Source organism: Hypanus sabinus, chromosome 8, assembly GCF_030144855.1.
Source record: "Hypanus sabinus isolate sHypSab1 chromosome 8, sHypSab1.hap1, whole genome shotgun sequence".
In the NCBI taxonomy this organism is placed as follows: Eukaryota; Metazoa; Chordata; class Chondrichthyes; order Myliobatiformes; family Dasyatidae; genus Hypanus; species Hypanus sabinus.
In genome coordinates, this window is record NC_082713.1 from 174,012,863 (window position 1) to 174,026,503 (window position 13,641).

Sequence of the window (13,641 nt, forward strand, 5' to 3'; positions counted from 1 at the left end):
AGGATTGAATGGGAAAAAGAGATTTGCATTCCAGAAAATTGTGATATGGACAATTATCTAAGAATGACCCTCCCCAATACATGGTGGATATTTGCATACAATGGATGCCATGCTGTCTCCTAACCTCATTGATTGAAATTTTCATTCTGAAACATTTTTCCTTTATCAAGGAGAGAGAGAGCCTGTGGTATATCGAATACCAGGTGAATGAGTAGTCTTTGGGGTACTGCAAGTCTGTGTCTTTGCAGATGCTTTGCTGCATCCTTGAGTGCTCAGTGGGAATGCTGATGCTCTTTTTGCTGGTGGGGGAGGAGGGATCATTGCTTTGCTGCCACTTATGTGTGGGAGGGGGAGCTGGAGGCTTGGCTTTAGGGTTTTAACTGCCATTCATTTTTGGGGGCACTCCTCTGTTTTCGTGGAAGAAAAAATATTTCAGTATGTATATTGTATACATTTCTCTGACATTAAATGTACCTTTGAAACCTTTTCATCAAATTCTTAATCCAATGAGATGCTTGTTTAAACAATCTCCATGAAGCAAGAATGTACTCTCTTAAATATGTACAAGACCCTGGATGGGGAGGAGTTGATGAAAAATATGTTTGAATAGATAATTAACTCCAATGAGGTTAAGAGATAAAGAATTGACAAAAAGCAGTAATAGCTGGAGATTCTGGGAGCAATTCAGAAGGTGCAGGATAGATACATCCCAAAGAAGAAGTTGTTGGCATTTTTTCAAGGGCAATAGAATATAAAAGCAAGGAGATAATGCTGAGCCTTTATAAAACACTAGTCAGGCCAAATCTGGAGTGTTGTCAACAGTTTTGGGCCCCATATCTCAGAAAGGATCTGTCATCTTTGGACAGAGCCAAGAGGTTGTTCGAGAAGATGATTCTGGGAATGAAGAGGTTAACATACAAGGATCATTTGGCAGCTTTGGGCCTGCACTCGATGGAATTTAGAAGAATGTGGGGGGAGGTTTCATTCTCATTGAAACCTACCAGGTGTTGAAAGGACTAGATAGGGCAGATGTGGAGAGGACGTTTCCTGTGGTGAGGTATCCAGAACTAGAGAGCACTGTCTCAAAAATGAGAGGTGGTCCTTTAGAATAGATGTAAGAAGGAATTTTTTTAGCTAGGGAGTAGTAAATCTGTGGAATGCTCTGCCACAGACTGCAGTGGAGGCCAAGTCCATTTGTATAATTAAGGCAGAAGTTGATTGCTTCCTGATTGGTCAGGGCATCAAAAGATATGGTGAGAAGGCAGGTGTATGGGGTTGAGTGGGATCTGGGATCAGCCATGATGGAATGGTGGAGCAGACTCGATGGGCTGAATGGCCTAATGCTGCTCCTATGTCTTATAGTCTTAAGTATTTGAAAGCAGCAGAACTGTGCCTAACAAGGCAAGTCAAAACCAACATACAAGCTTAAGAGAGGGCATACAGTAGAGTAAAAAGTAGTGGTAAGTTAGAAGACTGGGAAGCTTTTAAAAAAAAACATAAAGCAACTAAAAACAGAAAAGATGAAATATGAAGGTAAGGTTCCCAATAATGTTAAAGAGGATACAAAAGTTTTTTAGGTTTCTAAAGAGTTAAAAGAGGCAAGAGTAGATATCCAATCATTGCAGAATTATGCTGGGGCATATTGAAATGGTAGATGAATTGAATAATATTTCCCATCCACCTTCACTGTGGAAGATACGAACAGTATGCTGGAAGTTCAAGCGGCACAAGGTGTAGTAATTTGGTAGGCCCAAATACAATAGGTCTTACACAGTGAAGGGTAGGACACTGAGGAATGTGGTAGAACGATGGGATCTGGGAATACAGGAAGATAATTCATTGAAAGTGACATCCCAGGTTGATAGGGTCATAAAGAAAGCTTTTGGCACATTGGCCTTCATAAGTCAAAGTATTGAGCACAGGAGAGTACAAAACATTGATGAGGCCTAATTTGAAGTATTGTGTACCATTTTGGTCACGTATCTACAGCAAAGATGTAAATAAGGTTGAAAGGGTGCAGAGAAAATTTACAAGGAGGTCGCTAGGTCTGACAGACTCGAATAATATGGAAATATTGGATAGGTTAGAACTCTACCCTTTAGAATGTAGAAGACTGAGAGGAGATTTGATAGAGGTATTCAACATTATGAGGGGCATAGGTAGGGTAAATGCAAGCAGGCTTTTTCCACTGAGGCTGGGTGGGACAATTAGAGGTCACGGCTTAAGGTGGAAAGGTGAAACTTCTTCACTCAGAGTGTCATGAGAGTGTGGAACACACTGCCAGCGCAAATGCTGCATGTAAGCTCAATTTCAATGTTTAATGAAGTTTGGATAGGTACATGGTTGTAGTGGCATGGAGGGCCATGGTCCCAGTGCAGGTCAATGGGAGTATGCAGTTTAAATGGTTTGGCACAAACTAGATGGACCGAAGGGCTTATTTGTGTGTTGCGCTTTTCTGTGACTCTATGAGCGTCAGGGTGCAGAAGTGAGTAAAGTTGTCATTATTAGGGAGAAGGTGCTTGGGAAACTGAAAGGTATGAAGATAGATAAATCACTTGGACCAAAGATCTTTCAAGAATCAATGGATTCTGGAATTGTTCTGGAGGACTGGAAAATTGCAAATGTCCCTTCAACAAGGGAGAGAGACAGAAGAACAGAAATTATAGATCAGTTATCTGACCTCAGTAGTACGGATGATGTTGAAGTCTACTGTTAAGGTTGTGGTTTCGGGGTACATGGAAGCATATGATAAAATAGATCAAAGTCAGCCTGGTTTCATTAAGTGAAAATCTTACCTGACAAATCTGTTGGAAGTCTATGAAGAAATAACAAGAAGAATAGACAAAGGAGAAGGGGGGGGGGGGAATGTTGTGCACTTGGATTTTCAGAAGGCTTGTGACAAGGTTCTGCACATGAGGCTGACTAATAAGTACTACAGGAAAGATAATAGCATGGATAGAGTATTGGCTGATTGGCAGGAGGCAAAGAGTGGCAATAAAGGAAACTTTTTCTCGTTGGCTGCTGATGATTAGTGGTGTTCCACAGGGTTCTGTGTTGAGACTGCTTCTTTTTACATTACATTTCAATGATTTGGATGACGGAATTGATGACTTTGTTGCAAAGTTTGCAGATGATGCAAAGAAAGGTGGAAGGGCAGGTAGTTCTGAGGAAGTAGGGAGGCTATAGAAGGACTTGGACAGAGATTAGAAGAATAGGCAAAGAAGTGGTAGATGGATTGCTGCGTCAGGAAGTATATGGTCACGTACTTTGATCAAAGAAATATAAAGAGTACACTACTTTCTAAATGGACAGACAATTCATAAAATCTATGGTGGAAAGGGACATGGGTGTCCTTGTGCAGGATTCCATAAAAGAGTTGAGTCTGTGGCGAGGAAGGCAAATACAATATTAGCAGTCATTTCAAGAAAACTGGAATATAAAAACAAGGATATAATGTTGAGGCTTCATAAAGCACTGGCGAGGCATCACTTGGAATATTGTGCCAGTTTTAGGCCCCTTCCCTATGAAAGGATGTGCTGACATTGGAGAAAGTTCAGAGGAGGTTGACAAAAATGATTCCGATAATGAGAGAGTTACCATATAAAAACCAGTCGATGGCTGTGGGAATGATATAATGACTATCATTCAGAAGAATGTGAGGGGAATCTCATTGAGACCGTCGAATGGTGAAAGGCCTCGATAGAATGGAGGTGGAGAGGATGTTTCCTAAGGTGAAGGATTCTGGGACCAGGGGCACAGCCTCAGAGTAGAGGAATATCCTTTTAGAATGAAGATCTTTACCCAATATTAAAAGGAACAGGTTGCACTTGAATCCCAGGGGGTCCAATATCCTGGTGGAGAGGTTTGCTAAGGCTATTGGGGAGAGTTTAAACCTGAATTGCTGGGGAGTGAGAACCTAATTGAAGTGATGGAGGAAAGAGAGATTGCCTCACAAATAGAGAAAGCTTGGAGACACTGCAAAAGGGGATAGGCAGGTGATAGAGAAGGGACGCACTCAGACTGATGGTTTGAGATGCGTCTATGTGAGAGTAAGCATTCGGCACAGACTAGAAGGGCTGAAATGGCCTGTTTCCATGCCGTAATTGTTATATGGTTATAGGTTATATTTTAATGCGAGGAGTATTATGAAATAAAGTGGATGTGCTTAGAGCATAGATCAACACTTGGAGCTATGATGTTGTGGCCATTACACAGACTTGGATGGTGCAGGGGCAGGAATGGCTACTTCAAGTGCCAAGCTTTAGACGTTTCAGAAAGGACAGGGAAGGAGGCAAAAGAGGTGGAGGCATGGCACTGTTAATCAGGGGTAGTGTTGCGGCTGCAGAAAAGGAGGAAGTCATGGAGGGGTTGTCTGCGGAATCTGTGTGTGGAAGTTAGGAATAGGAAAGGGTCAATAACCTTATTGGGTATTTTTATAGTCAGATTATGCAAAGCTGTAATAATAACAGGGTTGTTGTGGTGGGAGATTTTAATTTCCCAAATATTGATTAGTATCTCCCTAGAGCCAGGGGCTTAGATGGAGTGGAGTTTGTTAGGTGTGTTCAGGAAGGTTTCCTGACACAATATGTAGGTAAGCCTACAAGAGAAGAGGCTGTACTTGATCTGTTATTCGGAAATGAACCTGGTCAGGTGTCAGGTCTTTCAGTGGGAGAGCATTTTGGAGATAGTGATCACAATTCTATCTCCTTGACCATAATATTGGAGAGGGATAGGAACAGACAAGTTAGGGAAACGTTTAATTGGAATAAGGGGAAATATGAGGCTATCAGGCAGGAACTTGGAAGCATAAATTGGGAACGGATGTTCTCAGGGAAACATATGGAAGAAATGTGGCAAATGTTCAGGGGATATTTGCGTAGGATTCTGCATAGGTATGTTCCAATGAGACAGGGAAGGTGTTGTAGCATACAAGCACCGTGGTGTACAAAGGCTTTGGTAAATCTAGTCAAGAAGAAAAGCTTATGAAAGGTTAAAAAAAAAACTAGGTAATAATACAGATCTAGAAGATTATAAGGCTAACAGCAAAGAGCTTAAGAGTGAAATTAGGAGAGCCAGAAGGGGCCATGAGAAGGCCTTGGTGGACAGGATTAAGGAAAACCCCAAGGCATTCTACAAGTATGTGAATAGCAAGTGGAAAAGACGTGAGAGAATAGGGCCAATGAAGTGTGACAGTGGAAAAGTGTGTATGGAACCAGAGAAGATAGCAGAGGTACTTAATGGATACTTTGCTTCAGTATACACTATGGAAAAGGATCTTGGCAATTGTAGAGATTACTTGCAATGGACTGAAAAGCTTGACCCTGTAAATATTAAGGAAGAGGATGTGCTGGAACTTTTGGAAAGCATCAAGTTAGATGAGACACCAGGACCAAACGGGATGTACCCCAGGCTACTGTGGGAAGCAAGGGAGGACGTTGCTGAGCCTCTGGTGATGATTTTTGCATTATTAATGGGGATGGGAGTGGTTCCAGTGGATTGGAGGGTTGCAGATGTTGCTCTCTTATTCAAGAAAGGGAGTAGAGATAGCCAGACAGACAGACATACTTTATTGATCCCGAGGGAAACTGGGTTTCACTACAGCTGCACCAACCAAGAATAGTGAAGAAATATAGCAATATAAAAACATAAATAATTAAATAATTAAATAGAAATAAGTTAATCAAAATAGGTAAAAATAAGATTTGTAATTATTTGTTATTTGTAAAAATAAGTAAAAAATAATTACAGATAATGATACTTATAAAAATAAGCCCAGGAAATTATAGACCAGTGATTCTTACTTCAGTGGTTGGTAAGCTGATGGAAAAGATCCTGACAGGCAAATTTATGAACATTTAGAGAGGCATAATAAGATTAAGAATAGTCAGCATAGCTTTGTCAAAGGCAGGCCATGCCTTACGAGCCTGATTGAATATTTTGATGACTAAACACATTGCTAAAGGTAGAGCCATAGATGTAGTGTATTTGGATTTCAGCAAGGCATTTGATAAGGTACCCCATACAAGGCTTATTGATAAAGTAAGGAGGCAAGGAATCCAAAGGGACATTGCTTCGTGGATCCAGAACTAGCTTGCCCACAGAAGGTAAAGAGTGGTTGTAGACAGGTCATATTCTTCATGGAGGTAGGTGACCAGTGGTGTGCCTCAGGGATCTGTTCTGGGACCCCTACTCTTCGTGATTTTTATAAATGATTTGGATGAGGAAGTGGAGGGATGGGCTAGTAAATTTGCTGATGACACAAAGGTTGGGGGTGTTGTGGATAGTGTGGAGGGCTGTCAGAGATTACAGTGGGACATTGATAGGATGCAAAACTGGGCTGAGAAGTGACAGAAGGTGTTCAATGCAGATAAGTGTGAGGTGGTTCATTTTGGTAGGTCAAATATGATGGCAGAATATAGCATTAATGGTAAGACTTTTGGCAATATGGAGGATCAGAGGGATCTTGGGGTCCAAGTCCATAGGACGCTCAAAGCATCTGCGCAGGTTGACTCTGTGGTTAAGAAGGCATGTAGTGTATTGGCCTTCATTAATCGTGGAATTCAATTTAGGAGCCGAAAGGTAATGTTGCAGCTATATACGACCCTGGTCAGACCCCACTTGGAGTACTGTGCTCAATTCTATCGGGACCCTGAGGACTTGTGGAAACTGTGTGGTGGTTTCTTTCGAACTTATAGTCTTTTAACATCTTTTGACTATTTTTACCATGCCCATGGTCTGTTTTTTTTTTAATCAAATTATGGTATTGTTTGCACTGTTGTAACTATGTGGTTTTGTGCAGGTCTTATAGCTTTAGTTTTTGGTCTTGTTTTGTCTGGTGGATTTGGAGCTCCTTTCTGGGGAACACGCTAAGACAGTAGCGTGATATTAATACGCAGCAGCTTCTCCGGACTCTGGATTGGGGATTGCCAAAACGTTATGTGGATTTTCTGGTGTAGTCTATTTTGTCATATGCTTTTGTGATATCATTCTGGAGGAACGTTGTCTCATTTTTTAACTGCATTGCATTTGTGGATTTTAAATGACAATAAACTGAATCTGAATCTGAATTCTGGTCACCTCAGTACAGGAAGGACATGGAAACTACAGAAAGGGTGCTGAGAAGATTTACAAGAATGTTGCCTGGATTGGCGATTAGGGAGCATACCTTATGAGAATAGATTGAGTGAACTCGACCTTTTCTCCTTAGAGTGACGGAGGATGAGAGGTGACCTGATAGAGGTATACCAGATAATGAGAGACATTGATCATGTGGATAATCAGAGGCTTTTTCCCAGGGCTGAAATGGCTAGCATGAGGGCATAGTTTTAACATCTTTGGAAGTAGATGCAGAGGGGATGTCAGGGGTAAGTATTTTTTTACGCAGAGAGTGGTGAGTGCGTGGAATGGGCTGCCGACGACAGTGGTGGAGGTGGAAACGCTAGGGTTTGTTAAGAGACTCCTAGGTAGGTGACATGAAGCTTAGAAAAATAGAGGGCTATGGGTAAGCCTAGGTAGTTCTAAGTTAAGTCCATGTTCGACACAGCTTTGTGAGCCAAAGGGCCTGTATTGTGCTGTAGATTTTCTATGTTTCTATATTTCTATTTTCACTAATCAATGAAGTTCCTTTAAACTTACATTAGACATTCTATGAATGTATGCATAAGGCTCTCCAACAGCTTGCCCTACCATTCAGAAGACCATGCCTGATCCAATTGTAGGCTTAGATTCACATTCTTACCTCATTTGGTGATGAAGAATCTCTCTAACACTACCCAAAACTGTTCAAGGACTCTGCTTCTTCTAACCCTACAGTACAAAGGCTCACAATCCCCTCCTAACTGACTTGAATAGTGTAACCCTTACCCAACAGGCTGGTATATGTCTAGGGGAAAAGGAGATCCAGCCACTCTCCAACCCACCTCCCGTACACGCAGGTGCTGTGAGAATCGAGTTAATGCCTCGCGCCCGCCAACAGTATCAAACCCGCAACAAATACCGTTATGAAATACACTTTAAAGAGTTTACTAAAATTAAAAGAATAGTAGGCAATACCATATATATATATATATATATACAAGGAAAAAAAAACAAAAGGCGCCAACTTATCAAAGTTCAGTCTGTTCAGTGCACTCGTTGGAGCTCAATCATCGTCGCTTGCCTCCAACCTCCACGTCTTCGCCCCTAGGACCACGCCCGGGGGTCTTCCAAGCAGTGCCACGCACGTCCACCTTCTTTGACCTCTTCCTCCCTCTCCCAAAAAAAACCCATGAAAACCCCTCCCCCAAGTTCCCAGCATCACAAGACACAATGACATTCCCCATTGATTAACAAATGAATACAATTACCATATCAGCCATTCTAAAGTGAAACAACGGCGAGAGAAACACTTATCCGACAAAGAAACATTCCTACTTGTAACAAACCAAAGAGGCCATTTTGAGTAACATACCCAGGACATTGTACAATAGTTATCTCATTAATTATAAACAGTGATCACAAGTTTGAATTTTTTTCACAGAGGAATCAGCCTCTTCCTGTCCTTCCAATGTCAGCACATCCTTAGAACCTTACATTTGAATTAGGTGTCCTCTCAGGCTTTAAACACCAGAGGGTACAAATCTGTTCAAGCTTTCCTCATAAGACAACCCATCCATTCCACTTAATAGATGAGGAGGAGACTTCTGCCTAACTTTCTAGTTCTCTGTGTTTAATACACAATTAAGCTTCTGAGTGACAGAATCAGAGAACAGCATCGAAACAGGGCATTTAGCCCAAATAATTCATACTAAATAGTTTCCCAGTGCAACTTTGTTAAAAGCCTTATTGAAATCCATGTAAACTCCATTAACCATTTGCCCTCATAACTACATATTGCTGTAAAAAAACAGAAAATGCCAGAAGCATGGTCTCTGTTCACATTTTAGATTTGCAGTATCTACAGATATATTTTGATTTTCAATACAGTTTGTTACCACTTTGACAAATTCAACCTGATTGTCAGAAGGAAACTCAATGTAACAAAGTCATGCTATCTAATTAATCTTTGTCCTTCCCTCAGAATTTGGGAATGTCATACTTCAGAACTTGATTTAAAAAAGACAGTACTCAGTGGCCAGATCACATCATTAGATGTGTTACACTTGAATGTCTTCCTTCACCCAGGGTTCACAAAGTCCTGTAACTCAGAAACATCAGCCCTGCACAGACTGTTTTAAATGACACAAGTTTACCTCAGGAGATCCAACTGCTTACAAAGGCTTAGCTTCTCTCTTTCCATGCTCTCAGTAACACGATAGAGCTCCCTGTGGGAAATATTGAAACACTGAATAAAGCAGATATTATTTCTCATTTTCAACTTCCATATCTGACAGTGAAAGGGGATTTCATTTTAAGCAGCATAACAGAAACACTATGGCTGGATATCCTCATGAAAATGCAATACAAGAGAACAATCCAGCTCATCCCACTCTCCCACCATCTCTCCTGAGAGCAATCCAGCTAGTCCCACTCTCCCATGTTCTCCCCTGAAAGCATTCCAACTTGTCCCACATTCTCTTCTGAGTGCAATCGAGCTTATCACACTCTTCTTTCTTATCTCTTGAGACTCAGATCATCAGACTCTCCAAACTTCTCTCCTGAGAGCAATTCCACGCATCGCATTCTCCCACCTTCTCCTCTGAGAGCAAATCAGATTGTCCCACACTTCTATCTTGTCTCCAAAGGCTAATCCAGCTCATCCCACACTCCCACCTTCTCTGATGAGAGCAACTCATCTCGTCCAACACTCCCACCTTCTTTTCTGAGAGCAACCCAGCTCGTCCCACTCTCCCACCTTCTCTGCTGACAGCAATCCAGCTTGATGCACTACATAAAATATTACAGGCCCTTCAGCCCACAATGTTGTGCCGACCATGTAACCTACTTTAGAAACTGCCTAGAATTACCCTTGTGATGCCCTTAAGGCATTTGTTTAGCTTTATTACATTTTCGCTTTGGTAATTCGTTTGTAATTATTTTCTAGTTAAAGTTAAGGTTGTTGAAAGTAAATTCATTGTCTGTGATATATCGCGGCATGCGATGATGTCACACCTGGTTTCGCCGCATCTTGTGGGAAAATACCGGTTTGGAGAAACTGGAAGGAGGGGGCTTGTGTGTGCAGGATCAGCACGAGAAAAGTTTTCTTTCTACACACTAAGAAACATCATAGAAGCAATGCCGTAAGTTCATAAGATAATCGATATGTTGAAGTAAAAATGTTAATGCTGATTCTGTTAAAAGTAATGACGGTTGATAAAGTTCATGTACTTTGTTATTGAAAGCGTTGCTGGATAGTTTGGGTGAAGTGTATTTAAAGCCAGTCAATGGCGTAGGTAAATTCTGACTGTATGCTGTATTTTAATGTAATATAGTTTGTTGTAGTTTTACTTTTGCAAGTATTTATGATGTAAATGCGATGCCAAGAAGGAAACAAATATTGTATATATTTTGAATCGTTTTGTCAACAGTTTTCACCATACGTTAATGTGGAAGAGTGAACAGTAAACTGTTAATCTTACTGGGATCCTGCTTCATTGACTATGGTTTAACTCGGTGTTTAGTTCAGAGTTCTTACACCTGAATGAGAACACTACAACCCTACTGCATAGCCCTCTATTTTTTTAAGTTCCATGTACCTATCTAAGAGTCTCTAAAAAGACCCTATTGTATCTGCCTCTACCATCATTGACAACAGTACATTCCACACACCCACCACACTGTGTGAAAAATTTACCTTTGACATTCCCTCTGTACCTGCTTCCAAGTACCTTAAAACTATGCCCCTTGTGTTTCAGCCCTAAGAAAAAAGCCTTTAACTATCCACATGATCAATGCCTCTCATCATCTTTTACACCTCTATCAGGTCACCTCTCATCCTCCGTCGCTCCAAGGAGAAAAGGCCAAGTTCACTCAACCTATTCTCATAAGGCATACTCCCCAATCCAGGCAATGTCCTTGTAAATCTCCCCTGCACTCTTTCTATAATACCCGCATCCTTCCTGTGGTGAGGTGACCAGAACTGAACACAGTACTCCAATTGGGATTTGACCAAGGTCTTATACAGCTATAACATTACCTCAGGGCTCTTGAACTCAATCTGATGGTTAATGAATGCCAGCATGCCATACACCTTCTTAACAACACTGTCATATTTGATCTACCAAAATGAACCACTTCACACTTATCTGGGTTGAAGTCCATCTGCCACTTCTCAGCCCAGTCCTGCATCATATCGATGTCCCACTGTAACCTCTAACAGCCCTCCACGCTATCCACAACACCCCCAACCTTTGTGTCATCAGAAAATTTACTAACCCATACTTCCTCATCTAGGTCATTTATAAAAATCACAAAGAGGAGGGGACCCAGAACAGATCTCTGAGGCACACCACTGGTCACTGACCTCCATGCAGAATATGAACCTTCTACAACCACACGTTGCCCTCTGTTGGCAAGCCAATTCTGGATCCATAAAGCAAGGTCGCCTTGGATCCCAGCCTCATCACTTTCTGAATGAACCTTGCATAGGGAACGTTATCAAATGTCTTACTGAAATCCATATATACCTGCCTCTCAGGATCTTCTCAAAAACTTGCCTACCACTGATGTAAGTCTCCCTGGTCTATAATTTCCTGGGCTATCTCTACTCCCTTTCTTGAACAAGGGAACAACATTTGCAACCCTCCAATCCTCTGGTACTTCTCCTGTCCCTATCGATGAAGCAAAGATCATCGCCAGATGCTTAGCAATCTCCTCCCTCACTTCCCACAGTAGCTTGGGGTATATCTCATCTGGTCCCAGTAACTTATCTAACTTAAAGTTCCAGCACATCTTCTTTCTTAATGTCTATATGTTCAAGAGTTTCAGTCCGCTGTAAGTCATCCCCACAATTGCCAAGGTCTTTTTCCCTAATGAATATTGAAGCAAAGTATTGATTAAGTACCTCTTGCGACTCCATGCTCACGTATCCACTATCGCTCCTGATAGGTCCTATTCTGGACGTCTCATCCTCTTACTCTTCACATACTTGTGGAATGCCTTGTGGTTTTCCTTAATCCTGCTCACCAAGGCCTTCTCATGGCTCCTTCTAGCTGTCCTAATTCAATACTTAAGCTCTTTCCTGGAAACCTTATAATTTTCTAGGATCTATCAGTACCCAGTTTCTTAAACTTTTTGTAAGCTTGTCTCATCAGCAAGAACGACGAGTCAGCTTACAGAGAGGAGGTGCAGTGGCTAATGGACTGGTGCAGAGCCAACAACCTGTCTCTGAATGTGAACAAAAGAGATGGTTGTTGACTTCAGGAGGGAATGGAGCGACCACTCCCCGCTGAACATTGTTGGCTCTTCGGTAGAGATCATTAAGAGCACCAAATTTCTTGGTGTTCACCTGGCAGAGAATCTCACCTGATCACTCAACACCAGCTCCATAGCAAAGAAAGCCCAGCAGCATGTCTACTTTCTGCAAAGGCTGAGGAAAGTTCATCTCCCACCCCACATCCTCATCACATTCTACAGGGGTTGTACTGAGAGCATCCTGAGCAGCTGCATCATTGCCTAGTTTGGAAATTGCACCATCTCAGATCGCAAGACCCTGCAGCAGATAATGAGGTCAGCTGAGAAGATCATCGGGGTCTCTCTTCCTGCCATTACGGACATTTACACTACACACTGCATCCGCAAAGCAAACAGCATTATGAAGATCCCTACACACCCCTCATACAAACTCTTCTCCCTCCTGCCATCTGGGAAAAGGCAGCGAAGCATTCGGGCTCTCACAACCAGACTATGTAACAGTTTCTTCCCCCAAGCTATCAGACTCCTCAATACCCAAAGCCTGGACTGACACCAACTTACTGCCCTCTACTGTGCCTATTGTCTTGTTTATTATTTATTGTAGTGCCTACACTGTTTTGTGCACTTTATGCAGTCCTGAGTAGGTCTGTAGTCCAGTGTAGTTTTTGCTGTGTTGTTTTCATGCAGTTCAGTGTAGTTTTTGTACTGTTTCATGTAGCACCATGGTCCTGAAAAACGTCTCGTTTTTACTGTGTAGTGTACCAGCAGTTATGGTTGAAATGACAATAAAAAGTAACTTGACTTGCCTTTTCTTCTTAACTAGATTTCCCACATCCTTTATACACCATTGTTCTTACCATCCTTTACCTGCCTCAATGGAACATTACCTATGCAGAACACCATACAAATGTTCACTGAACATTCACCACATTTCTGTCATAACCCTGACCGAGAACATATGCTCTCCTGCCTAATAGCATCACATTTCCCCCTACCCCAATTAAATGTTTTCCCAAATTGTCTGTTTCTATCCCTCTCCAGCACTATGGTAAAGGAGATAGAGTTGTGATCACTACCTCCAAAATGCTCTCCACTGAGAGATCTGACTCCTGACGAGGTTCATTTCCCAATACCAGATCAAGTACAGCCTCTCCTCTAGTTGTCTTATCTACATATTACATTAGGAAACCTTCCTAAACACACCTAACAAACTCCAACACACACAAAATGCTGGTGGAACACAGTGGGTCAGGTAGCATCTATAGGGAGATGCGCTGTCGACGTTTCGGGCTTATCCCATTCTCCCACTGT

The 13,641-nt window shown here is 41.8% G+C and overlaps 1 protein-coding gene across 1 annotated transcript in view; it reads right to left on the reverse strand.

Annotated features, from left to right (window-relative positions):
- The window catches only part of cracr2aa (calcium release activated channel regulator 2Aa), a 124,483-nt gene that overhangs the window by 68,914 nt on the left and 41,928 nt on the right, over positions 1-13,641 (reverse strand). Inside the window, exon 8 of the mRNA XM_059978606.1 lies at positions 9,231-9,302. Coding sequence (XP_059834589.1) covers positions 9,231-9,302 — 72 coding nt within the window. The remainder of the gene's footprint in view (positions 1-9,230; positions 9,303-13,641) is intronic.